This window comes from Hirundo rustica, chromosome 3 (assembly GCF_015227805.2).
Source record: "Hirundo rustica isolate bHirRus1 chromosome 3, bHirRus1.pri.v3, whole genome shotgun sequence".
NCBI classification, from domain to species: domain Eukaryota; kingdom Metazoa; phylum Chordata; class Aves; order Passeriformes; family Hirundinidae; genus Hirundo; species Hirundo rustica.
In genome coordinates this window covers 55,755,565-55,779,533 of record NC_053452.1, presented here as the reverse complement: position 1 = coordinate 55,779,533, position 23,969 = coordinate 55,755,565, and the positions used below count along the sequence as shown (strand labels likewise).

General features: G+C 39.3%; 1 protein-coding gene across 3 annotated transcripts in view; it reads left to right on the top strand.

Annotated features, from left to right (window-relative positions):
• The window catches only part of TIAM2 (TIAM Rac1 associated GEF 2), a 137,413-nt gene that overhangs the window by 61,435 nt on the left and 52,009 nt on the right, over window positions 1–23,969 (top strand). For 2 of the 3 annotated variants that reach the window (XM_058419875.1, XM_058419874.1), the window contains 8 exons: window positions 179–403; window positions 9,842–10,027; window positions 10,976–11,122; window positions 14,588–14,650; window positions 18,894–19,061; window positions 21,827–21,932; window positions 22,351–22,428; window positions 23,347–23,439. In XM_058419875.1, coding sequence (XP_058275858.1) covers window positions 179–403; window positions 9,842–10,027; window positions 10,976–11,122; window positions 14,588–14,650; window positions 18,894–19,061; window positions 21,827–21,932; window positions 22,351–22,428; window positions 23,347–23,439 — 1,066 coding nt within the window. The remainder of the gene's footprint in view (window positions 1–178; window positions 404–9,841; window positions 10,028–10,975; window positions 11,123–14,587; window positions 14,651–18,893; window positions 19,062–21,826; window positions 21,933–22,350; window positions 22,429–23,346; window positions 23,440–23,969) is intronic. The other variant, XM_058419876.1, reaches the window with a different exon arrangement.

Sequence of the window (23,969 nt, the reverse complement as noted above, 5' to 3'; positions counted from 1 at the left end):
GAAAATCTCACACTTCTTTTCTTTACTGAGTTCTAAAGAAAACTTTGTTTTACTTGGTTAAGACAAAATGCCTAAGACAACAGTGAACCCATCAAGCACTTCACGCCCTAGAGATGTTGATTTTATTTTTTTTTCCTCTTACCTGCTCATAACATTTTACCGCTGATTGGTTTCACAGGCAACAAGTCAGACAGATCTGGAAAACTGGGTTACTGCCATACATTCAGCCTGTGCTTCCCTCTTTGCAAAGAAGCTGGGGAAAGAGGACACTGTCAGGCTGCTGAAAAATCAGACCAAGACTCTCTTCCAGAAGATTGACATGGATGGCAAAATGAAAAAGATGGCAGAGTTGCAGCTCTCAATTGTTAGCGATCCAAAAAACAGAAAGGCCATAGAAAATCAGGTACTGGAAACAATTTTTTTTATGAGAGCTTATTTATCATTACTTCTTGTTTTGGTCTCTATTTGTGCTTTCTAGGCCTGAGAGTAATTGCCTTGGGCATAGCTGGCCCAGTGGTTGTAATTTTTGCCAGGTTTCTACAGCAATCCAGAGCAGTGTGGAGGCAGACTCCTCAAAGCTGGGCATCAGACTGTTCTGTTTTATGAGCACAAAGTTATTTCTTGTAATTAATTTTCACAGTTTTATGTTAATAATATCTAGCTGTTACATCGCATACCACAGAATATACAGTATGTTCTGTGAATAATTTGTTATTGTATTGCAGAAAGGATTGAAGAGTAGGTACTTGGCAGTATTGTTCTGCACCTTAAAACAGCACATGAAGAATATTTAGTCCTTCCTCCAACTGTATTTTGTAGTGGCAGACAAAACCATGTACTTCCAGTTGAAATTTAGCCATGACTAAGGATCACCTGATTGCATGTGTGGTGGTGAACAAACATGAAGCCTTACTCTGCTCTCAGTTCTAGAGTATGTGAACCAGGAATCACTCCAGGTACACCTTATGGAAGTACATCTCAAGGTGTTGATGTCTTGCCCATGCCCCCAGTTTTACAGGTAGTAACAGGCAAAAGATGCTTTAATTATTTAGACATGCTGAGTGTTCAGCTAATGACCTCACTACCCATGGCCTCTTGTGCACTAAACTTGTCTAGTAGTTTAGCTTAAATAAGTCTATGGACTGAGGCTGCTGCATCTTTAGTTTTATTAGGCCATTTACAGAAGGTTTCTGATAATTTCAACTGGTTGACTGGTCTTTGAGAGTCCATTCCTACTTTCTTTCCAGCCAGGGTAACCATTCCTCTGTCAGTACTTCATGCATATTATGGCTCTTTGAGTAGCAAATGAAGTTTATTTCTTTTGAACCAATACAGCATAATTATTTTTCTTTGGTAAGCAAAACACTTGTCGTTTCAGGGATATGATGCTTATAATATTTAAAATTCTTACTCTGCTGGCTTGGACCTGATGAAGAGCAGACTGAGTAGTACTGACTTCACTGCCAAGCTCTTGTAGCACACTTGAGTGTGAAGCTATATGAGCAGAGTTCAAATAACATGCAGGTTTGTGTAGGGATTTGTGGAGCAGATGTTCATAAGCCCTTTGAGTGCTCAGATATTCATAATTTTTTTCCAAGTCACTTTATTTCATGGTCCAGAGCTGAGTGAGGTGAAAGAAGGAGGAAAAGTGTTAAGCATCCTTTTATTGCAGTAGACTTTGAGACCTAGAAGAATATACAGACTTCAACAGATGTCTAATGCTTGTAACGTGATGCACTGAGGAAAAGTCCTGATGTATTATTAACTTAATTTAGCTCTCCCTCATCAGATATTCCTATTAGTAGTTAATTTAGAGTCAGCTGAAGAGTAGTAATGATCTGTCTTAAAATCACTATTTAGATGTTCTGTCCTTGAAGGACTGTCATTGTTTTCCAGCTCTGGAAGAAGTCAGCTTTATGTAGAACTGAAATCCTTCTCTAGGTCTGCAGAAGATTTATTCCCATTAATCTTCCGTCTATGTGTGTCTCAGAACATTGAATGGGGGCAGACCATTGGCACAAAGAATGAAATGGATCATTGTAAACATCCACTAGTTGGCAAAGAATAAATTTCTAGCAAGAATTTTCTTCATTCTTGATCCCTTTGATCTCTTTAAAATCTCTCCTTACAATTGCCTAAGGTTTGCTGGCAAAGTCACTTCAGAGAAAAGTCAATAGATAACTTGGTTGCCCAGTCTTCTAATTTGTTGTCTCAGATTGGCTTTTGCAAAGAAAAAAGAAAATCTTGATGTAATTAGTAACTGAGAATTTTTAGTATACTTAGTAAGCTAATGATTTTGAGAAAACATTATTCCTGAGGGAATAGTTTGCATATATGTCGCTGTAGTTGTTTAGTAACTGTGGTTGTTTAGTCGTCTTTTGTCTATTTTGAGAAAAAAGAGAATGTAAATTCTGGGTTTGGTTTTGTGTAAATTTGATGGTGTTTCAATCATGTGGCAGATATTATTCCTCCGTGCTGAAGTACATAGTATTGCCAATATTGTATTTCTTAAGCATGCCATGCATCCCGTGCTGGAAATCTTCACTGGTGATTTATTTTGGGAAGCCAGCGGAAACAGAGTGATTGACTTCAGAAGGACTGTGGTGGTTTTTTCTGTAGAAAGAACTTATTTTCACTGGGGAATTATCTTGGAAGCTCTGATTTCTATAGCCTTTCTCCTTTTCCTTCCTCTTCCTCAGAAAAGCAACCACCAAATGTCAACTTGCTCTTTTCTTTCACATCTGCATTGACTTAAAACCAATACTTCTCTGCCGAAGACTTAATAATTCTCAGGGCTTTAAATGCAAGCAAAACCTTTTTTTTTGTTTCACAGTTATCACCACTTGAAAGGCAATTTTACTAAGGAAACCTGCACTTCTAAAGTTGCTATAGGTCTTTTGATATACACACTCCTTTTGCTGTCCAGCAAATGGACTAGAGAAGCTCATCTGACACTAACTGGTAAATTTTGTGAATTTAAAGGCAATAAATCAATAAAACCAGTGCTAAACAGAAGTGCAAACAAACAAACAATAACAACAACAAAAAAGACAAAGAAAATACTGTTTTTCTAGAGAAATTGTTGTTTTATAGGCTTAACACTATCAAGCTGGTTAGGAAATGTTTTCAGTCTTGTGGCTTATATGAAGGATTCTCTCTATCTAGGTTTACTGACCTGATAACAGTAATAATATCAATATCAATAATAGTAACAACAACAACAATTATAATAATATTGATGATGGACTTTGTAAGTGTTTAAGAGAAAATTGTAGCCCTTCACAAAGTTATTGGTGTTGCTGGTCAGTTTATAAGACATCAATGAAGCATCTGCAAGATGGCATTGTGGCTCAAAATCTCAAGTCTGTACATGCTACCTACAGCCACGTACATATTTATTACTTTGTGAAATAAATATGTTGTGTGTGATGGTATTCTCCCAACATATTACTTCTCCCCTCAAGTGAAGAGAATTAGGAAAAAACATAGCAAGTTTGAAATTTTCCTGGTGATGAGATGAATTTGAAAGCCTTTCTTTAAAAAATGTTTTGTTTTCCTAGGTGTTTAACCTGTTAGAGAAACCACAGTGTTTGATGTGAATATGGAGCCCTGTCAGTGAAAGGGATTATTAGCATTTATTCAGAGCTCTTTTAACAAAATATTACACATTAAGTCAGAAGTGGAGCTGCCTCTGCCTGCAGAACTGGTTTTAATGGTGTGGAAAATCTATCTCGTAAGAGAGGGCACTGCAGCCCTGTGTGTAATTGTTTATGTACTTGGTACATAAGTCTGTCCTGATGTCTCACTTTAGAACAATAGTATGATTAATAGTTGCTTGAAAGCATTATGGAGTTTTGTCTTCAAATTTTAATATGTTGGTATAATCATGTTTTCCAAGCTATTCAGAGGTTTCTGATGTGATTCATATTTTCTCTGCATATAATTCTTAACTTTTCAGATGGTTAGAACAAGTGTATTTACTTGCAGGCACTGAAATGGTGAAGCTTTAATGAGAAAAACAGTCATATGCTTGGAGATGCTTTTTTTCTAAGTTTTCATGTGTCCTCCACCTAAAAGTAGTTTGTCAGTAGTCATTAAAAAAAAAAAAAAAAAAATCAGTAAGATGGTGGTCTGTTTATTTTGGGTAGTCATTAAATCCATTAGTACCTTTCTTCTTTCTTCCTTTTCCTGTAGTGGTCTTCTGCTTTTTACAAAGATCATAGCTTCATTTCTTTGTTTTTAAAATTCACTTGACTCCCTTTTCTCTCACATTTGAAGAAAGATGATTGGAATAGGTCTGGGAATTTATTCTTCAGCCTCCAAAAAGCTCAAATTTCATGTTTTCTGTAAAGCATCTGATGAATTATTTTCTGACATTGAGATCCAAATTCTCAACAACACTCAGAGACAGTCTTTTAGGGACCTTTGCTAACACATGCCATCATTGCTGCAGACTTGAATCTCAATACATAGTAACTTTTCATTCTTCCATATCCTCTTAAACTAAAAAAAACAAAACATTGCCCAAGTTCGTTAGAACAGATCTTCAGTTTGTGTGGTCTTTGAACTGGCTAAAGCAGAGCTCTGCTTTCTGAGAGGTCAGTTCAATTTCTTTCCAGGTGTTACTCTTCAGTAGGGATGCTCCTTCCCTACACCACCAGCAAAGTACTTAGTAGTAGTAGACTGGGAGTGAGGTGAGTCGGCAGACAGAAAGTTAGGGGAGTTCATCTCCATTCTCTCTGCACTGTTGTTACTGTTTTACAGATGGGTGAATTTGCCTCTTTGTTGTGCAGTGATTTAGCATAGAGTAATGAAAAATGAATGTGGAGTTGCATAGCATTATCTCATACAATGGAGCTGTTGGGGCAGCCTGTTCAGAAAGGGCTGGTAGTCTGGGTTTTGGGGAGGGCAGCTGGATAATAAAATTCAGAGGCTTCCTTACTCATGTCCCTAGCTATAGACATCTATGTGGTACCACCAATTTCCATCGGATTTTCGACAAAATGTAAATTGGGTACACATGTGTCCACTTTTGTGCTATCAATGGTATTGGAAATAAGATTACCTCTGTCTATTGTGGTTAAAAATTATGAAAATTCTATTCCTCCAATGCAACCAAAAAGATGACATTTATTGTAAAAAACCTCCATTGTTATTTCAGGAAGATTTCTTGACCTTTTTTAAGTCACCATGCAGATAAAGAATAGAGTGTTGCTAATTGCACATGAGTGTTGTTGTACTCTATTACAATGCCTTCTTTATTTCTTTAAACTAAAAGTTGCGATAGCATCTCAGTAGTGTTTTTTGAAGTAATGGAATTTCTGGAAGAGTGATGTTTTTGCTTCTTCAAGCTCTCTTTAGGAAGTAATGACAATAAAAATCTGTTCCCTGTCCCCAGAAACCAAGTGACTCATTTTTCCAGATGGATACAATATGAATTGTGTCTGAGAACCAAAGACTGGAATGCAAAGAGTTTGGTGTTGTTTGCAATGTGGTTGAAAATCTGTACATATAGAGCAGCAGCAGAAGTTTCTTCTCATTCCACAGAGTTCCCTACATCAGCCTGCAGAAACACTTTCCATCTGAAAATAAGATATTGTGTAGGGGAAAATTGAGAATTTTTATTACTATAGATAGTGAATTGTGTAAGCAAGGCCCCCATGCTTCTGCATGGTATAACAACTACTAGTAAATGAAATCAATTTTGAAGGCTTGAGTATTGAGAGAAGGCCTGCCTTCCTGTGCATCCTTTCTTTTGTGCTCCTTTGAATAGGTTCCAATTGAAAAGCTGGTGTTTTATTATCAGGTGAGCTGTCCAGGAAGTTTTTTCCATCTTTCTTCTAGTCCTTAAGGTATTGTTACATTCAGTTGATGCGATGTCATTTCTGGCCCAGCTTTACACCATTCACACACTGGTTTGGGTTTTATTACACTGAGCTCTTTTTACTTTGTACAGAACATGTGTTTGCAAATGAGACAGTGCTTCCTCAACTCCCCAAAAGATACTGTTTGCGCTGTGGTGTACGAAGGACGAGGGGCCAGGTGCCACCTCTGAGCCGCACTGCCTTCACTGGGACTGTTGCGTCCTTCCCTTTCAGTCTGCACACCCCAGACCTGTTCCAGCTGAGGTGCTGATGCCACTGCAAATGTTACCTGCAGAGAGAACTCTAGAGCATGTAGGAACTATGGATACCCAAATCACATGTTAGCCTGTGTATATTTACCCCTTGCTTTCCCAAGCTCACACTTTAAAGTTTAGGTATAGAAAACCTAGCAGGTTTATTGACCTGAGAGAGACCCACTTCCAAACACCTTCCTTTAACTCCTCTGTTTGTGTGACTTAAAATGTAATTAATTTACATTTTTTTCTTAGTGCCTGAACAGATTTTTCACTAACCTGGAGGAGAGTTGACTATTTATATTCTGAAAATCATCCTTACTGCTGAAGTACTGCTGAAGTACTGCCGAAGAACCATGCTCATCTTCCTTTGTGTATTCTTAACAGTTCAATCTTGCGCTAAGTCTGCAAAAGCTTACCTCTCACATAATTACTGTCTTGTCCTTTCACCATGCTTCCTTGCATGAGTTCTCCTGGTGGCCTAGGCTAAATAATTCTCAAGCCTTCCCACATTTTACTCCTTTTTATCTTTCTACCACAGCTTCCTTTTCTACTCTACCTTACAGGATCCTGCTAAGTTCAATGTATTTATTTGGGTGCCCCCCTCTTTCCTTTGTCCCAAGCTCTTTCCTGCTGCCATTAAACCGAGAAACCCTTGCTTAACATTTACCTGGACTGACAATGACATCCTCCCTTTCCTCTGGAAAAACCCTTTAATGCTTTCACATTTCATATATGCTCACTTGTCTTGGTGTACCTCACTTGGGGCCATATCTCTCATCTCTTTTCAGATTCACTTCATGCTGGTGTTAGCCTTTGTCACCCATTCCTGCTCTCACAGCTGTCTGCTCCATCCACTTTTTCCTGTTTGCTTTCGAGCAGATTTCAAAAGGGCGGTTTTGTCTGTGCATGATGAAGTTAAGTCCTTGAGCCTTCTTTCGGGTAGTCCTCCCACGTGGGGCAGAGATTTTCCTCACACAATAGCAGAATAGGGATTGCAGCAGTGAGTAACTGCAGGCTGTAAATTAACTTCATGGACCAGGTCATACTGTGCTTTGAAGTTGTTGCTTTTTTGTTTGTGTGCTTCTCCTGTTTAGTCTTCAAGAATATAAATCTCTAGGAAGAATTATCATAGTTTAAAAGCCTTAGACAAATAGCAGCTGGTATTGGTTCATGGTCTCCAATTGGTTCCAGATATCCCTGGTTTTGATAAGACTACAAGACAATCCCAGAAATTCCTTGCCTACAGCTTTTGCTAATGCCATTAAATGTAACATTGTGATTACCGATGCTTTTGGAGCTGATTAGCCAGTATCCTGTGTGACTGATAAACACTGTAATTTAATTATTTCTTCAGAATGCTCCCATGTCGTGCCCCACTCCCCCTTCTTAGATTATCTTTATTTTAAAATACAACTTCATGCAAATGTTTAATGGGGATTTTTAAGAAGGCCTAAGACACACAAGGATGCCTGTGTTCAATGAGGACAGGATGCTCCACTCCAACAGCACCCAGAACAAGGCTTGTTCTGTTCCTGAGCTATTAAAAGTTGACTTGGCTGTGTACCCACAGAGGTGTCATCTCGAAGGGAAAGACATTACCTGAGCTTGTAGCTTTTGGCTTTGTGAAAAGCTGACAACCATGTTTTCATTCTACTTGGATGTTGACACAGAGAAAGAACTCATCTCGCAATCTCCTATTGGAGTTGTCCCATGCGTAAAGTACTGGCAAGCAGAAGAATGCTCTGAGAGGCGTCTGAGAGCACAAGGAAAGAAAAAAAAAAAAAAAAAAAAAAAAAGGAGGGGGGAGTGGAATTATCAAACAAACCCAAGGAGAAGAAAGATTATTCTTTCTGGAGTGCAGAGGATGTGTGTTTCAAATGTTTGTGATGAGAGATTAGACAAGGCATCTTAGTTATGTGTATCTCTGTCCATTTTCACTAGACTTCTGAGAACTGATCTCATGAAAAGCTTTTGTAAAATCTCTCTTTTGCTTTTAATAGTCATTCTTTGAAAGATTTTTTTAAGTGTACTGTAAATTACATTTTTTCATTCGTACCTGTACAAAATGGAATATTGTCTTCCATTTCTTCACCCTACTAACCAAATAAGATTTACCTCTTACTTCCAAAAGTAACTGATGCCAAAATTTGTGAGCACATGTAAGGAAGCTGGACTGGGTGGGGTCTCTACCAGTTTTTGCACAAACCTTAGCTCTATTTTGTTAACAGGGCCTTTATTTCCTATTTTGCCCTTTCTTTGCTTACGTCTTCAATCTTGAAAGTAAAGTGGCAAAGTACTTGTTTAATTCTTGAAATATTTGGCAGCATTATAAGAAAACTGAACTGATTTTGCTTCTAAACAAGCCTAAAGGGCATAGTCCACCTGAAGTTTTTATATTTGTCAGCTTGTTTCCTGAGTCACAAAGGTGCCTGTCCCAGCCTTGGCTAATCTCAGTGTGAGTAGTCAAGTCCTGGGCATGTGGGGACAGGCAGGTGTGCCAGAAAAAAGGTATGAAGCCAACGCTTGTTAGAGAAAACGTGACAAACTTTCTCCACAGCCCCAAGCCACATGTTGAACAGGCAGCATGCAGTGATTGGAGCTGGCATTGGAAGATCAGTGTTAGGGGATTTCAACAGTCGTCAGTACATGATCTTGGTGTACCTTGGCCTAATGGACATGCCTTTTCTGCCTTCTCATTTATCAGTGTGCTTGCTGCCTTTTTTATTTGTACTACCGATAGGTATTACTGTATGTTGGACATTAATTGTACAAACTGCAGGGCAGATTTTTGCTGCAACCACCAGTATTTAAGCTGGGGAAATGAAGAGCAAAATTCGGCTTTGGTGCAGTGCATAAGAATATGTGTTAAATAAGTGTGTATGTTTTAAATTAGTGTGAATATGTTTGTTTAAATGAGTGTGTATCTACACAAATACTTTAAATCTATCATCTAAACCTTGATTCAGAGCTTTCAGTCTAGAAAATATTTGAGTCTTCACTTTTCTAATTTTACATTGAAACAGAGTTGTTACATCTTCATGTATCTGTGCTAGACATATTTTAAGAATTGCATATATACATTGCTACTTTTGGTGCAGTGGTTTGTATTGGGTCTATGTAGCTGTTTTCTGCAGTTTGCCTGGGTGTAATCAGGTATTACCCTATTAGTCTGAGCAAGAACCACGAGTATTTTCTCCTGTTTACAGTTAGAGGAACCATAGGATGGTAGTAAAGAATGAAGAGAACATAAAACTGTAGCTACTTTGCTTTGCACAGTGTGTTAGAGTAGCTGGTTTTTTAATTTGCTTTCAGCCAGCCCAGCTACAAAATCTAAGCTAAAAAAAAAAAAAAAAGACTAATTTCCAAAAAGAAAGGGGTGGTGGGAGGGAAGAAGGAAAAAAAAGAAAGTAAGCCTTTGTGAACCACAGGGTTGTGTTTTTATGTAACTCTTTTTGTGGCTATCAAACTACCCGAAGTTCATGGTATGTTCATCTTGTCAGTATGTGTTTAAGACCACCAGCTTTGTTTTATTTCAAGTCATCTTTTGGGTTGATGTAACACAATATGACTGAATGTGTTTTGGCAGAGAGTAACTAATCTAATTCATATACTACCAGATGAAAGCAATTTACTATGGGTTTGGGGACGCGCTCGAATTTTCAGTGCAGCCCACAAAGACATTTTTCCCCCATTTAATTGTCCCTTTTTATATCCAAACAGATCCAGCAATGGGAACAGAACCTGGAAAAATTTAACATGGACCTTTTCCGAATGCGATGTTACCTATCCAGCTTGCAAGGTGGGGAGCTCCCAAACCCAAAGAGCCTTTTGGCTGCTGCCAGTCGTCCTTCAAAACTGGCACTGGGGAGGCTTGGCATTTTCTCTGTCTCATCTTTCCATGCACTGGTAAGTCTGAATGCACTTTCATGGGTGTGTTACACAAAAGCACCATGTGCTTATATATGGAGTTGTGCTGGGATAATACATGGCTACACCCACATGCATTGCTCAGGCAGCCCTGTACCCTTCTCACCCTCTCTGCCTGCTCCTTGACTGCAAATACATTTTCTTCTGAAGGATATGGCCATGATTCTTTTTTGGGTTTTTTTTTGCCCCAGAGGACTCCAGACTTGGAGACCCTTCTAAAAAGGAGGTATTCTTAGAATAGGCTAAAGCTAGAGACAATTCAAAATTAAATGTCACTTTTTTAAAGAACTGTGGGCTGTGTTTCTAAAGAAGAATGAATGAGATCCTCAGCTGCTGTAACCTGTTGTCACCCCATTAGCTTCTACAGAAGTACAGCAGTAGCAGATTCACCTCTCCACTTTAACCTTGGCAGGGCTGCGAGGCTGATCTTGGCAGAGAGGGCTGGACCACATTTGCTGCATGTGAAATCTGAAGAGTAGTACTGAAACACCCATCAGGAAATGTGTTCCTCTCTGCTACTGTTTTTATCTGAGTGGTCTGTGCCATTCCTTGCTAATAACTCAGTGCCATAGCATTTATCTCCTATGCTTGGCAATTTGGAGATTCTCTCTTCCTCTAGCAATTTCATATCTGAATATAGGTTATCATTCTTCTTCAGAGCCTTTTCATTAGCTTTTGTTTTACAGAGCAATATTTTCTCAGATTCTCCCTTCCTATGACTTCTAATTTTGCCCCATGACAAAAAAGTTATGCTGGCACACCCCTGGAATCCTGAAACAAGCATCACCGCTGAAAGTCCCTGCACTTCGGCATGTTACACTGAGATGAACTGAAGTAACCCCCATTTGATCCCTCAGGCTGAAATAACTGTCAATACTTTGTTGTTATGGAAATGATACAGGAGGGTTTGTTTCTGTGTTTAAATAGATCTGCTCCAGGGATGAAGCTGCTCTCAGGAAACGCACCCTGTCTCTGTCGCAAAGGGTTCGAAATAAGAAGGGTTTATTTTCTTCTCTAAAAGGACTGGACACATTGGCAAGGAAAGGAAAAGAAAAGAGACCTTCCATAACTCAGGTAGACCTTATTTGCTGGGGATAGCATAGGATGGTTTATTTCTCCTGGGGTTTATCCTGCAAGGTACTGTTGGTGCACAGGGTAGAAGACATTTATTTGTCCATCAAACCTGCATCCAAGGTTTCAGTAGGTGTGGCCAACTTGCAATGGGATCATCACCTGTGAATGGTATATGTCTAATTTGGGGTTTTTTTTTGTGATAAATAAGATTGGTGAATGACAGGTTTTGACCCAGTAATTTAATTATCGTCAGCATAAGAACACCAGGTTGGAATTTATAACAAAACTTCCTTTCTGGCATGTTGCAAACTGTTTGGAAGTAGAGTTTTTTTTAAGATAGCCTCTATGAACAGTCCTTAACACAGTGTGTGTTTGTCTGTGACTGGGACTCTGAAGCACTGTTGCAATTCAATATAGAGTGACATGGGTGAGCCTTCAAGGGAAAAAAGAGACTCTGCAAAGACAGACATCTTTGGCATGGCCTCCTAAAGGAACACACACTTCCTGAAAGTGCATTTTAGCCCCCAGGAGAAGACTGTGGTCATGTAGGGAGTCAGCTCTCAGTATAGACAGCTGACAAATGCCAGGCCAGTTTACTGAAGACTTGGCACAGGTTTGGTCTGCAGGATCAGGCTGGCTCTTGGGAGAGGGACTATGCTGATATGTGCCCCCACAGAAGGGATGCATTGCTGGTGAAACCACAGCATCTTTTTCTCTTTATTAAACTAGTGGCCCACACTTGCATTTGGGGCAAGCTCCACACTTCGGGAGTCTGTGTTTTTTCAATAAAATCTCAGTTATATGCAGAACAAAAGTTTGCTACCTTTTCCCTGAAAAAAATGTAGATTAGAGCAGAGACGCCTCTTGACAGTGAGGCAGAAGTTACAGAGGTGCACTCTCACTCAGAACACTACTGTCTTCACTAGCCTCTGCCATGTCTGCTGTTGCTCCTGCAAAGCAGTATTTTGTGCACTGTTCATTTGTTCCTGTTGTTCCTTGACCCTTGATTTTATTAGTCACAAAATCTCTGATCAGCACTTGAAAATTGGCTGTTCTTGCATGCCTGGTAGGCTGTTGCAGAAGATTTAAACAAGCCTATCTGTACATGTCCTGCAACAGACACAGAGCTGATCCAACAGATTTGATGTTGCAAAATAACACATCAGGATTTTCTGGTCTAGTAGTTTGTATTTTTAATAGGTAAATATCATTGGCATTAAACTCCTGCCTGTTGCACATTTTAGCACATTGATCGAGGCGTGTTAACATGGTGAAACTGAATAATAAAACTCAAGTCTGTCTTACAAAAGAAGGAACTAAAGGAGAAATCTTCCCTAGGTCATGCTTTTCACATAACTTTCCCTGTGTCCCCCAGCAGCAGAGTCTGGTCTGGGAGTCCTGCACCTCTATTTCTTTATTAATATGAGCCCTGAGGGAAGGAATGTTATGCTCCTTAGCTCTGTTCCCAGCAGAGCTGATGCCTCGCACTTTTTTTAACTGAGTAATACGTCTTTTCTTGTGCTTTATAGCCCATGAAGGGGATTCTGTGGAGCTCAGGGACAGGGAAACTTAAATTTGTGGCAAGGAGATGAGACTCCTGCTGCCCTCCCAGTGCTTTTCTGAGCAAAGAGAAGGGAGGCCTATCGCAGGCAGAGGTGCCCCAAATGGGTCTTTACACTTTTTATTCCAAACCTTGCAACCAGCTAGCCCAAAAGTGTTTTTATTTTCATAGACAAGCTGGGGCTCTTGATTTTTTTTTTTTTTCCTTTTTTTTTTCTTTTTGTAATTAAACATCCTGCAATACAAGGAAATGTAAATGCGGAGTGTTGCCCATAAAAGTGAGGAATTTTTATGGGCATGGCTTGAAAACTGACCCATGAACCTAGAAGATGGCTGAAAAGAGAGCCACATCCTTGCTCAGACTTGTGTATATGCATGTAATTCTATATCAAAATCAGAATAGGCCTGAGGATAACTTTCTTGTCTCTTTCAGCCAACCAGGTTAGGCAGAGAAGAGGAGGGTGCTTCTCTGCTCATTGTGTTGAGATGATTCTGTCAAACAATAGATTAAAAAAGGTGTTGCGTTCTTGGATTTAAGTTCATTTGACTGAAGCTGGTATGTTTTAATCTACAGTATCCTAGCTTCAAAATCAGATGGTATATTCTTGAACATCATTGTGTCAGAGAAGTTTTTCATTTTATCTTGTTTATTTATATGGCATTAATAAAAATATTCAGAGTTTCTGCGCTGGGGAGCTTTCGTAAGCATTAATGAAGTGGCTCAGTCTTCTACAAATCAGTTAAAACTGCACTGTAGCAGATGGGGGATGTCTAGGCTCACATTATCCTCAGTTTCTTAAATGCTTATCTGCTTTCTTACATCTAAATGGTGAACTGTTTTGACAAATCATAAGCAATAAAATACTTTGATTACATCTGTGGGTGACACCAGGAAGTTCAGAAGTGGTACCCTTTATTTGCATAGGCAGAAACTGGATTTTGTATGAAATCTAGAGTTTGTTGTTGTCTTTGATTGTCTGAAAGGCTTTTGCAAATACTAAACCCCCCCAAAAAGCTCAGCTGTAAGTGTGATATTGTCCTAATTTGTTGACTGTAGAGGGAGTTAAAAAACTGGGTTTTAAATTTGCAGTTTAGAAGGGTAATGTTATTACTTGCAAATCTCAATGTCATATATAAAGTGTCTAAGTCTATCCTTGTCTTTACACCAGCCTTATCACCAAATATCTGTATCCATAGCCATTTACTGGATTAAAAAAAAAAAATTAATAAGCTCGGCACCTTTGTGAGATACCAGTTGTTAAATTTCCAAAGCTTGTGGACAATTTACATCTCAGGCCCAGCCTTCATCACCTCCAAAGAGGACACAGTAGTCAGCTACTCTCATGACTTAATAATGTGGGGTTTGGGTCAACTATGCCTTTAAAGCTAAGCTAAAAGTTTCAATTGATAGTGCCAAGAAAACTGGTTAGAAAAGATGAAAAACTGTAGGGTAGAAGGTTTTAGAAACCAGCAACAGTGATTTGAAATAGTCCATTGAAGTCATGATGAGATTTGTAGCTCTCATTAACAGTATCCTGAAGGGTGAAATTTATAATTCCAGTACAGTGTATGATTTGAAGGTAAATTACTTTAATATTATTACTAAATAGTAGATAGGAAAAAACAAGAACACGTTTTATACATATTTGAATTGGAGTGTGCATGTAGCTTAAAAAAAGAAAATCTGCTTAAATTTTCTTTTTATGGAGAGGGTTGTATTTGTTACTTCTAGTCAGAATAAAGCAATAAAATGTACAAAAAGATCTTTGGGACTTAGCAGGTTGATATATATTCCTTAATTTAGTTTTATTTTTGGGTTTTTTTCAGTGGATTTACCCAAAACAGATAAGAAATAAAGGTGTTTATTTTTTCAGCCTACTTATTTATCTGTGATATTTTCAATAGGTTTTTGATTCAGCAGGAGGACATGGATTTGCTGGCGTGCAGAATTCAGCCAACTCTGCTGAGGTATGATATGCCTGCTCTCATTCTGCATCATCATGTTTTTGAATTCCTGAATGCATTTCTCTAAGGTAATGGTGGGGCTGGTTCAGAGACCCTAAAAAGGTTCATAAACTGTATTTATTGTTAGATGACAGGATTATAGCTCTGCTAATGAAACCACTTCAACATAAGTTTCTGAGCATTCATGGTAAGCTTTAAAAAACCAAAACAAACCCCTAGAAGCTTCTTCACACACTAATGCACAGAGTTTGTACACTGTGAGAGAGACTTGGGGCTGAGCTTGTCTGAAAGCATCCTTCACAGCATGGCAAATCATAGGATGGTTTGGACTGGAAGAGACCTTTATAGGTTGTCTAGTCCAACCTCCTGCAATAAACATGAAATCTTCAGCTAGATCAGGCTGCTCAGAGTCCTGTCCAATCTGACCTTCATGCTTTCCAGGGATGGGATGAAACCCAAGGTATATTTTTCCCCTTTGTCTGCTTCAACAGAATGTTTGTATTTTGAGTTTTAAGGCAATAAAATCTATGCAAAGTCTGTGGACCATCCCATCAGAGAAGTGAGATTTAATATAAAGCTGGAGATTGCCCATGTGAAGGAGAAGGATGGAGCATCCCCTAGCTGCATTACCCAATAAATGGCTGTGATTGATAATCTCTGATGCCCAGCAGGAGGAGATCTGCTGCTTTTCCCTGCCTGGCCTCAGTCATGGTCCTTCTCCGTTCCTTCAGGCTCCCTGGGGCACAGTGTTGCCATCCCCCAGTCAGGACATCTCCCACTGACAGCAGCTAATCCTGAAATGCTGTTTTGCCTTCTGAAACTATCTTCACCTTTTGTCTGTTTCTTGAAAAAGTGGATTGAAATACCTGAATTCCCTTTGTTACCTGGCCACTTGCCTGTTATTTCCTGGAGTGGGAAAGTATTTAAACCAAATCACTACTCTCTTTTCAAAACAAATTGTAATTACGGGGTTGAAATCAACTCCTGTAGAAAACACTTAACAAATTCCTCCAAAATGTGCCATTGTGTGTGGTGTGACACGGCATCCACGTGCCATCTCTGAGACAGCAAACAAAATTCATTCCTGTTCAAACATGCTGAAATGTGGAAAGGTTTGCCACATGAGAAGTGACCAAATCTCTTGGGTGCAGCCCCTGAGGGTTTCTCCTGAAGGGCTGTGACACCAGTCCCTTGGTTGGATGCCAACCTCCTCGGAGCTGGGAGGCTGATGGAGTTGCCTTATACAAGAGGGTCTGCTGTGGTTCTTCTGTCCTTTGCCCTAACAGGAGCATTTACTCCTCCTGAACCCATCTGAGATATAGAAATGTTTTGAAGGTACTAGGGAGCAGGCAGAATGAAATGCTCTCTGTTTGATGAAGTGCCAGCAAAGAGACAAGGTCTGTTTCCTTGTCTCAGCTCTAAATAAAGCAGTCTTCTCCAAATTCAAGCAGGGGCTCATAGCCCAGTTCCCTAGGTAGAGGGGAACCATCAGAGGTGGCTGCATGTTTTAGGCCAGAATTTAAAAATTTAGTAGGGTTGTCTTTCAAGACTAGAAAAACCCACACAGTTTAGATGCTGAGCTCTGGAGCTAGAAAAACTTTTTTTTTTTTCCCTTATTATTTCAGCCCTATTTCTGAACCTTTTTTCAATGGGTACTAAATACAGCGTGGGCATTTTTAAGATCCTGACATTTTAGTGAATCATACAACAACTCAGAAATGATTCATCATACGGTTTGAAAACTGTTACTCTGGCATCAGCCTGGTTTCACTGGCTGATTTAAAATTGAAAAAAAACCTCAAAAGCAGCATCAAAACTTTTATGAAATGCTGCCTGCAGAGGGTAGCGAATGACAAATAGTGAAGTCTGCCAGGGAAGCTGTATTTTCCCTGAAAAAGATGATAAAACCAGAGGCAAATAGTGGGAGGAAATTATGAAATAACCTATTGGTCCTGCAGCAGCCCTGTGGCACAACATGTGACAGTCTGCAAATCCTGGCACTTCTTTCTGGAAAATTGGATGGGATGTTATAACTTCATGTGGCAATGAATGAATGAACTATTGTGGAATTGGTCACTGAAGGCATAACAGGAAGAAAAAAATCCCTTTTCATGTCAGATTTTCTGAGACGGAAAATGTGGACAAAGCAACGGTTTCTTGACTGCAGTTAAGGAACAGTCATGTTTAATAACAGGGGGAAGTTTATCTCAAATTGTATGCTTGAGCACCAGTGTACATGGCAAGGAAAGGATGTAGCTCACGTTGGCTGTAGAGCTTTCTGTCCTGTTGTAAAAGTTTACATCAAAAGTTGTCTCCTTGAACCTATTTTTCATCACCTTAATCCTCTATGATATGAGGTTATGGTTTTTCTCATCTCTGGCAATAGCGAGATTTATTTCAGTTGCACAGATTTGAAGTGCTAGTGTTGCAGGGCAATAAACCATCGTAGTAGTTGCAAGCCTCCCTTGCTGAGGCAAGCATAGCATTGGTTTTCCCTGGAGGAAGCCACCAGGGAAATTCAGCCTGACTCATTTTTGCTAATCACTCGTAGCCTTCCTGCCTTGCCCCCTTTCTCCTTTCTGTTATTTACAGCGTGGAGGTAAGTCAGGCTCCGTTCTCAGGCAGCTGATTTAGTGCTGAGAGGACTACAGTTCCACAGGAGTGATCTTCTTCAGCACCACCAGCGTTATGAGCAAGGTCAAACCTCACCTGGTTTAGATTTCAACACTGTGTTAATTGCAGTACGTAACATGACTCCTGTTATGTATAAGTTGATGGATTTCAGTAGGATTTCCATCACCTGTGTTAATTGAAATTTCGTGTTCAACTAGTTAAAAGGGGCAGTTGAGCAAGACAGACAAGATTAATGAATAGACTTAGTTCATTAATATTATTCCACCAAACCAGTGTTATTCTGGCATCACATTATTACTGTGCCACAATCTGGGTTGTCTGTAACCTGAATTTCTGCATTGTTTGGTAATTGCCTGGATAGGGTTGCTTGCTTCATCATTTTTACAGCCACAGTCGTTATTTGCAAAAAGAAAATAATATTGGTCTCTCTGTTGCTACTGACAGATTGTTGTCAATAACTTTGCTGCCTGCAGCAAGGGAAAGAGTCCCCATGCAGCTTTTACAGCAGCTTTTAATTGTGGTGCACTGCTGGGCTTGTGTCCCAAGGAGAGGGCGCAGAACTGTGTAATCAAGGGTCTTTATGTATGCAATTAATCCCCCCCAGCCCAACAAACAAAAAATACTAACAAAAAGCATGAAGGAGGTAGGGATGCCTGAGAACAGCTCAGGATATCCTAAGGTATGCCTTGGGTGGAAGTCCTGCCACTCTGTGGAGTTATTGGTCCTTTCCAGTGACAGCATGGGGAATCAAGGGACCCCATCTGCATAAACTTAAATGCCTTGATATAGGTAATTAGGTGATGTGCGAATAGGCTGACCCGAATAATATGTGAAACTCCAAATTCTGAAAAGCTCTTGATGTTTGTCTTCTCCTTGTGTGGCTTCCTTTGAAACATGCAGCCTGAAGTAAAGTATTGGAGAAAGTGAGAAAGTGAAGGGTGAGAAAGTGACAGGGAATTTATTTAGGACTGATGTTATTTGATCAAGTAGAGTGGCGTTGGAAAGAGGGAGAATGTGGAGGAAAATGGTAAACAGGCAAATACCCTCTGCTGCCAATGAAATACGTTGTTCTCAAACCCTAAATAGAACAGGAGCACTTTATTCCTCCTTTAGCTCTTTATCTTGTTACGGCTATCCTTGCTCCACAGTGCTCTCTGCTGGAATTTTGTTGTCATTTTCTGTCAAAATGACACCAATTCAATTTATGAATTAATTTATTTATTTACAGAGTTATTTTGCATGTATTGGTTAGGTAAAATTGTAGTTGTCAGTTCCTCTTAAAAATTTGTTTCCACTGTGATATATACCATGTAGCTACATATTTCCACCATCAGTTAAATCAGTGATTATTATGGGATAAAGGCGTGAAATCCCATAGTGTGAAAGCACAGCAAGTTCAGTCCGAGCTTCAGAAAATCAGGACTTCAATGGTGAATGAGAGCAGGTAACAGAACTCTTTCCCTGCCTTGCCATGTGGAAAACACGCAGCATTGTTTTTGAATACATGGTCACCGCAAACTGCTAATGTAATTACACTTTGGTTTTTGTGGGGCTTTTTTTGATTGTTTTTTCTAGCATCCACATATGTTATACCTTTCTCCCTTATTTCCAGCAGCAAGTCGACGATTTTTTGAATGTCTACTGCTCAGTGCCAGAGAGCATCCAGAAGGAGAATGCTTGGGAAACACAGACGTATGTTCATTTTTGTGATGGCCAAGCAGTGGCGCTGACACTCAAGCCAGAGCACAGGGTGGAGGATGTTTTGTCTTTGGCATGCAAGGTACCTATTTTTCATGCACAATTTCACCTTGTAAATAGCAGTGGACTCGAGGAAGGAACATAGTATATCAGTGGCTGTGCAAATAGAGAAAACTGTGATAAGATTATCATTATCTATAATAGTACAGTAATGAGATAATATATAATACTAATAATGCATAATAAGCATCTCCCCGACACTGTCTCAAGGCATATTGCTCTGTTTCCTTAGCTGTGTTTTTATATGCTGTAGCCAAGGCAGTAGGGCTGTGGAAAGGGTTTCAAGAAGTGTTGCTGGAGGCAGCCCACAGAGGGTACTTCAAGGGCAGTGGCGGTGTTCCAGGTAGTCAGCCCTGGGAAGTGTCAGCACGTGTCCACTCTGTGTTGTCCTTGCAGCAAACCTGGTTGTTCTGTCCAAATCACACAGGAGCGACAGGGACTGGTTGAGTTAGAGCCAGGAGACTACCGTATAGGTTTGCTCCTGAAAGGACCTTTTTAAGCTTTTAATTAAATACAAGCTCTATTTGTGGATTTCAAAGGGTGACTTCGCTTGTGAAAGTCGGTGCTGGCAATTTGAGAGGGATTGCTATAGAACATGGAACAGAAAACTGAGTCACAGGTTGAAGGTAAAATAGAAATACCGGTTCTAGCTACAGAAAAAACACCAGCAACTCTGGAACATTGTAACATACCTAACATTTCTGCCCCTATACCTATCAGTGCTTGAACTTGGCTCTGCAACTTCTCGATTCGAGTCACTTAAATTATGCTAAACAGCTTTTTGGGAAAAAGAGCTCTTTACCCCCAAGTTCTGTTTCCTGGCCAACTGGTAAATATATTTTATTTATTTCACAAGGGGAAAACAGGGAAAAAAGCAGTCCTGTGCCAGACAAGATCCAGCTGTATCTTTTGGCATAGGTTATGGTGTATTTCCCTGTGAACTCATTGAACTGGCTTGAAGTTAATGAATTTTCATGCTTTAATGGAGGAAAGAGCCCAACTGAATGGCTCTTTTCATGTGCTAATATTGGGGGGGGGGGTGGGGGGGGGTGGGGGAAGCGCAAAGCTTTTAACAATCCAGACTAAACTGTAGCTTTTAAAATCAAAATAAGCACTCCGATTTAGGCAACTCCCAATGCGTCTACAGGGCATCGTTCAGAAGAAATTACCTTCTCTTGGCTCCTCCCGGTGGAGACTGAATCCTTGAGAAAATGTTCAGTGTTTGTCTTTACGTTTAACAACTTGGCTGTGCCCTGTCGGGCTGAAGGGATTGTCTGTTACACGACTTGGCCACCAGGTGGCGCGGAAGGGCCAGAACGCTCGGATGTCCTCGGGGTGCCGTGCGAGACCCCCGAAGGAGGAAATAAAATTTATAAAAGTAAAATTAGGTCGAAAGGGAAATTCCTTACCTCTCTTAATCCATCATTCCAAAATGTTTGTAATTGTAAAGCTTTTAATTTTCATTGTCTGTATCGCATGAAAATTTAGTTTTAAATTCTTTGATTTTTTTTCTTAAATGTTTTTCTGTTTTATTTTGTCTTTCTATTCTGTGTGTAAAGCTTTTCATAAGCATTCTCTAATGCTGACTACTTTCTGCTCATCTATTCCTGGTTCTTTTCCTTCTTACATTTTCATTCTTCTCTGGTGAGTGTAAGGAATATTTCTTCTTAACCAAAAATGTTTGAATGCTATGTGGATAAGGCTAAATTTCCGAAGAGTTCTTTTCCCCTGAGGTTTATACTTTCTAATTTCTGTTTTCCATCTGCGGTTTTTGGATAGCACATGCAAAAAAAAAAAAAAAAACAAACAAAAAAAACCCAAACAAACAAACAAAAAAAAAACCAACAAAAAAAAAAAAAAAACAAAAAAAACCCCAACCACCTTGTGCATTTGAGAATTCAATTTTTCAGGATACAGAGCACAAGTGACTTGTAAACTGTAGCATGTAATAAAAATGTTTAGTTAACTACCAGTTACTCAGTAGAGTTAGATTTTGTAAGCTGCTGAGATGTGTTGAAGGGTTAAATAACCCTCAGGGAGGCTGTAAATATTGGAAATGTTGCTTCCTCCTGTTTTAGAATTGGTGGTCTATTAATATGCTAAAATGAAAGGTTTTCTGCCATGGTCTCACCAATATCCTGATTTTTTCAGAGCCTCCCATCAAGGGCTTGGCACTTTCAGGCTAATATCTTTTGGGAATATTCCTATTTCCCTTTGGCTTCCTGTTGATACAGGATTTTTGCTTTGACATCATGTGGTAAAAAAAAAAGGGAGACTCTGTGATCGTAGATGAAACCCAGCAATAAAATTAAAATCTAATAAAGGGAAACCCATAGGGAACCTGCTTGCCATCCCATCCCTTCTCCTGGCTGCCTGTACATGCACACACATTTTCTACATCAGAAGCAAAAAAAAGGCTGCTGAGCAGAACTGAATCATTAGAAGTAGTCATAGAAAAAGTTGGTTGTGTGTGTTCAGTTCATAAGGCAGAAGACTGCCAAGACATCTTTGGAAACATATATTAGTGCTCAGTTAATCTAATAGCCAAGACATAGTGTTTATGAAAGGATTTGAGAGGATTATAAGGCCAAATGGAAATAGCACAGTAACTTTATATTTTAAGCAATGCATCTAGTTTTGTTTGTACTACAAAAAGAGGTAGAAAATTACTTTTTGAGTTTGCTTTTGCATGATTTTAGAAGCTTGTTGTGTGTGTGTCGCTTCTCTGTCTTTTAGGATTCTGGAAATAAATAATGAATTCCACACTCCATTCTTTTTCTTTTTTAGATGAAACAGCTGGAGCCAAGACACTATGGCCTACAACTCAGAAGACTGGTTGATGAAAATACTGAGTATTGTGCACCTGAACCATATGAATACATAGTAGACCAGGAAAGTGTAACTCCTTTTAGATAAAGTTTTGTGATGTCAGTAGCTGCAGTTGAGTTATCACCTACAAATGAGTGAAATTTAGATCTAAAATAAGGGTTTAAAGCTGTTCTGGAACTGAATTCTATCATTCTGGTTCACAGTTTTGAGTGGCTAGGCACTGCACACACTTTGTTCAATAAATGTTTGAAGATCTGAATGAGGCTTTCAGTACAAAAGTAGAGTGTCTGTCTGTGCTCCAGGGTGGGTTTTTGGTCTTTAGCTTTAGTCCCAGTAATGCTTACACAGTAACAAGGTTCTCTGTGTAAGGACAGCAAGTCTTGATTCCAAGAATATTGTGCTTGTTTCTCATGCTGTATCTGGGATTTGATGCTTGCATTTTCATAATTTGATGACTTCTGCTACTGTTCTTTTCTAACAGGTATATGACGAAATAGAAATTTGTCCATTAAATGTTTACCATGTTCATCTTACAAAGACTGAAAACATATGTGATTATGGTAAGCTCACAGGAATTCTTCTTTTTATTCTTATTGCTTGCTTTCTCTCTTCAGAATTTTTTTGTTTCTAAGAGCCATCCTTGATAGCTCAAAGTGTGAGTCTGCAAAGAATTTGAGGCATTATAACAAAGACCCAAACTGATTATTCTACACTAGCAATTTAATTTCTTATGTTTTGGAAGGATCCTACTTTCTAATTTCCCTACCAAATAATTGTGGCAAAGTAACTGAAGCATGGGCTTGTCTGAAAAACGAATGTCTTTTGCCAGGATTAATGTAAGTGCTTTCAGTCAGGCAATGGTCAAGGTCTGCCATTTTTTTGTAGTGGGATCCTCTGTTGGTACAGTATCAAAAATATACTTTGGAACTAGTTCTGACAGGTTTTTGTCCATGGGAGGTAGTTATGTCTAGGAATATTTACATACCTTGCAAGGATACCTTTGTAAGGCAGCTTTGTGCTGTGCTTTAGCTGGAAGTCAGTTTTAAATTATTATTTTCTGACCTTTCCCACTCATTTGTCTAGTATAATTTGCTGCTTTATAGTTTGGGTTTCCAGTTTTTGGAATTGTTTAATACACCTCTATGTCTGATGGACACTCTGCAGAACTCTTACTGTAATGATGAGCTGGGCTGTGTTATGGAAATGTCATGGAGCTGAGATAGAAAATACTTTTTTTGAAATGTAATTTTTTTTCTTTTTTTTTTCAGCAGAGCATGGCATTTTCTGGGAGTCAAAAAGTCTTAATAATTTTAACAGGCCTTACAATGACTTAGTAACCCTGTGGTAATTTCTATATGCTCTATGGATGTGTTCTCATGAGAAATATCTTCCTTCTCATATAATGTCTACTAAATACAGGAAATAAAAAGGAAATGTTCCCAAGAACGTTTGTTTGATTTAAACTTCTTTTACTTCAGGCTTTGCTGTCACAGCCCAAGTTGCTGAGAATGAGCATCTCACCCATATCTTTGTAAGTGATGTTCTCCCTGATGGACTGGCATACAAGGAAGGTATTGTATCCTGTTTGTGTTTAAAACTATTCTTCATTATCTTTTTTGGTCCAAAAACTTGAAGGAGCTTTAGTAATGCTGTCTGAAATGTTTCTTGGCTTTTACTGTTCACAGTTTTCTTTCCTGAAGACCATGGAAAGTATGTAATAGTAGGAAAAATAGTGTCCACAGAGTAACTGAATTATCCTTTCAGTGTAGTGAGGACAGTTCTTGTTCACCCTTGGAGACAAAGTCTTTGTTCAGCCATCCAACCGAGTGCTTTTGAACAGAGGAACAAACTGGAGAAATAGTTCATCTCACACTAGGGAACTTCATGGGCTTGATCAGTTTCCATGACCCATTGTTTCCACTTTTGCTGGCAAAAAGCCTTCCTCCCCAGAATAGTTTTCTGCATACATTTCTGTGAGCACCTTCCCACTACACTGCTCAGAAACTGTGCCTCTCTTCATCGGCACATGTGAGGATCACGTGGGTTCCGCTCTCTGAAAAACAGCCCCAGAGAAATGGGGACAGAGATATTCATTTGCTAC